This window comes from Ascidia mentula, chromosome 1 (genome assembly GCF_947561715.1).
Source record: "Ascidia mentula chromosome 1, kaAscMent1.1, whole genome shotgun sequence".
NCBI lineage: Eukaryota > Metazoa > Chordata > Ascidiacea > Phlebobranchia > Ascidiidae > Ascidia > Ascidia mentula.
The window spans coordinates 15132130-15135233 of record NC_138566.1 but is presented as its reverse complement, the minus strand read 5'-3'; the positions used below and the strand labels follow the sequence as shown (position 1 = coordinate 15135233).

Here is a 3104-nt window from a genome sequence, read left to right as displayed (position 1 = left end):
GAAACAATCTGCAATGTCCGGTTTATTTTTAAATGCGATGGGGTGTTTATTTAAATAGTGTTTTGCCAGTGCCATCTTGTCCCCTTCCATGATAAAGGGCAACGCCAGTCTTGGTGGATGGCGGATTAATGAAAATGACCTCCTTATCACAAATTCAAGGAGTGTCATACGGCCGTTAAGTTATGCCTGCAGACGGGAAGTCTGGCAGAAGTAAATCGCGCGTCTAGACATATGATGTCTTTCCTGGCCAGGCTTGTTATGTTCAGTTTGTGTTTGGACAAATTGCTAATGGTTTTCTTGGTAGGCCTAATCGTTTTCTTTTACAGATAGATTGATCACCTATCTGTTCAACAAAACAAGACCGTGGGTCCAAAAGGAACACAACAAATCAATTCAAGGTTTAATTTGAGAGATGGCAAGTTGAAGATCGTCCTTTACTTCTAGTCTTGATCTGTATTTGCTTTTAATATAAGATAGTGCACTATGTAGTTTCAAATGCCAAAAGAACATTCATTACAGCCGCTAATAACTGTGGATATTCTTTTGCGACTAAAATCCAAAATTCAGCCAAAGTTCGTCTAGTATCAAAAACAATCTTTAAACCGCGGTCACTTGACAGGTCATCCAATGGTTCAATCATATCTGGGGCGGCATTATGAACACTTGCTCGCTCGCTAAGTTAACGAGCTCGCTAAAATAATTTTTAGCGAGGACTTAACGAGCGAGGAACTCGGTAACGTATTTGGTATTACGAAGTGTCCTCGCAAACGCCTCGCTAAAGCCTGACGCAAAAACGAGAGAATGCGTCAAAATCGTGAGAAAAAAGACGTCTGTCTCAGCAAAATTAGGAAGTCGCGCTATGCGACATCTTACGGAAGGCTTTTTGTGTTGGTAGTTGAGCTTCACGTGGACATTGGCGGCATTGTTTTGCAAGTTTTATGACGAATCATTTTATTTCTTGTGTTTAGTTATTGTGTAAACTGTAGTTTTTTAAAAAGTAGAAATTGATTATGGATACAAAAAGCAGTAAAACTGTAAAAAAGCGATCTCCAAGATGGACAGCTGTTGAAGTAGAAGCATTAGTTAATGCAGTGGAAAAAAATGCAAAATGCATTCTGGGTTCATTTTCACCAGAAATTACAGTTGCTTCAAAACAACAAGCTTGGAAAGTAGTAACAACTATGGTAAGATTTAAGCAAAATATTTTTTTATTACTGCTCTACATAGATTATGATATTTTACAGGTCAATTCAGTCAATATCAGTGGTGTTAATCGCACAATTGATCAGGTGGAACATAAGTGGTGGGATTTAAAAAGTGTTGCAAAAAAATCAGTGTCGGAATGGAAAAAAGAATCAACTAAAACAGGTGGTGGTGTCAACAAAGCTACACCACCTTCGGATGTGCATTATCAAATCATTAACATAATTGGACAACAAGCAGTGTATGGAATAAAAGGTGCATCATCACTTGAAAGCAGTGACAGTTAAGTAACCTTTGTTATGTTACATTGGTTTGTGCACTTGTAATGCTAATTGTTTTTTTTGTAGAAAGTGTTTTCCAGTTTGCTACTACTAGCCAAGCACCTCAAGATGTTGAAGAACCGGTTGCATTCACATGTTCAACTATGGATGACAGCCTTTTTGAAATAATTCAAGAACCAGTGAGCCCTGCATCATCACACTCCGAAGCATCATCACAACCCAAAGCAAAGCGCCGCCGTCGTGATCCAGAAAAGGACATAGTTGATATACAAAAAGAAATTTATGTCCAAATATCAAACATAGCTATAATTCAACAGCAACAGTTGGAACAAATGATAATAGCAAATGATTTGCAGCGACAAAAGTTGCAGTTGTCTGAAACCAGTAAAGTTGAACTAACCTGCAGTCAACCCTTCACAGTTGATGATTAGAACTAATTTGCATTTTCAACAATATGCTTCTTTCTGCATGTGTTTTTCAATTTTCTTTTATTCACTGCTGGTTTTAAAGGTCCAAATCTGTGCAAGTCTGTCAGGGTTTTATTCATTCTTGTTCACTGTTTTTCATTACCCTACTTCATTAGTTTCAAATTCTTCACTGTTCTTTTCACCTACCTTATGACTTTCATATTCGTTCAGTATTCTGTTACCTACTTTTTCAAGTTCATTTCTGTGTTGCTGTGCAGCCACTTTTTTCAATAAACAAACGCAAAAACATTTCACAAACATGACTATTGGAATGTAGAAACAATGGAATCTCTCACAGTACTACCTTGTAAGTCATGAATTTCATTTGTTGTGGTGGTGTCAAGTAGTGAATCTATGTCAGCATTTGCTGGCAGTGGTTGAGGCAGTGGCACATTGTGAAGGCGACAAATATTGTGCAGAATGAAACAACACATTGTAATTTTACAAACTTGTAAAGGTGAATAACATAACCTTCCTCCTGTGTGATCAATAACTCTCCATCTCTGTTTTAAAACACCAAATGCCCTAAACAACAAAGCTTTATTATCATTTATGTTAATGTTATGAGGTGCAAGACAAGTGTAACTTACTTCTGTATAGTTGACCTTGTTTGTTTGTGAGCCTTATTATACTTCTGTTGTGAAGGGGTACTTGGATGGCTAAGAGGTGTCATTAACCAAGGTTTTAATGGATAACCACTGTCACCCAGCAAAATGTCATCGTGATATTTTCCACTCTCAAACTCCTGGTACACATTTGATTGTCGAAGAATGAATGAATCATGACATGAGCCAGGCCACTTGCATACCACGTCCAGAAATACCATATTGGCGTCACATATAGCCTGCAAACAGAATTTGAAGTCAAAACCAATTTATCTCAAGGGAAAAGTATGCAACTTGCCTGCACATTGATGGAATGGTAACCCTTTCTGTTGACAAAGAGATGTTCTTCCTCACTTGGTGCAATTATGGGAATATGTGTTCCATCAATGGCCCCTATGACGCCAGGAAACCGTGCAATTGAGTAAAAGTGTTGCTTTATCATTGTTGAAGACATCCTGTTTGGCATGTGGATGAATTGATGTCGTTTTGAAATCAAACTATCCATAAATCGACTTAGCACTACACTGACAGTTGGTTGTGAAACATTA

The 3104-nt window shown here is 37.8% G+C and overlaps 1 protein-coding gene across 1 annotated transcript; it reads left to right on the top strand.

Moving 5' to 3' along the window:
* The first annotated feature begins 972 nt into the window (after window positions 1-972).
* Window positions 973-2209, top strand: LOC145892918 (uncharacterized). The gene is made up of 3 exons (XM_082982044.1): window positions 973-1184; window positions 1245-1485; window positions 1551-2209. The coding sequence occupies exons 1-3, from the start codon at window positions 1011-1013 to the stop codon at window positions 1913-1915; spliced, it is 780 nt and encodes a 259-aa protein (XP_082838170.1). The 5' UTR covers window positions 973-1010; the 3' UTR covers window positions 1916-2209.
* The last annotated feature ends 895 nt before the right edge of the window (window positions 2210-3104 follow it).

Bases quoted from the DNA above. Each gene is read 5' to 3' on its own strand.
- LOC145892918 (XM_082982044.1), top strand. From the start codon at position 1,011: ATGGATACAAAAAGCAGTAAAACTGTAAAAAAGCGATCTCCAAGATGG. The intron at 1,185-1,244 runs GTAAGATTTAAG...GATATTTTACAG, and splicing joins GGAAAGTAGTAACAACTATG to GTCAATTCAGTCAATATCAG. The intron at 1,486-1,550 runs GTTAAGTAACCT...TTTTTTTTGTAG, and splicing joins ATCACTTGAAAGCAGTGACA to AAAGTGTTTTCCAGTTTGCT.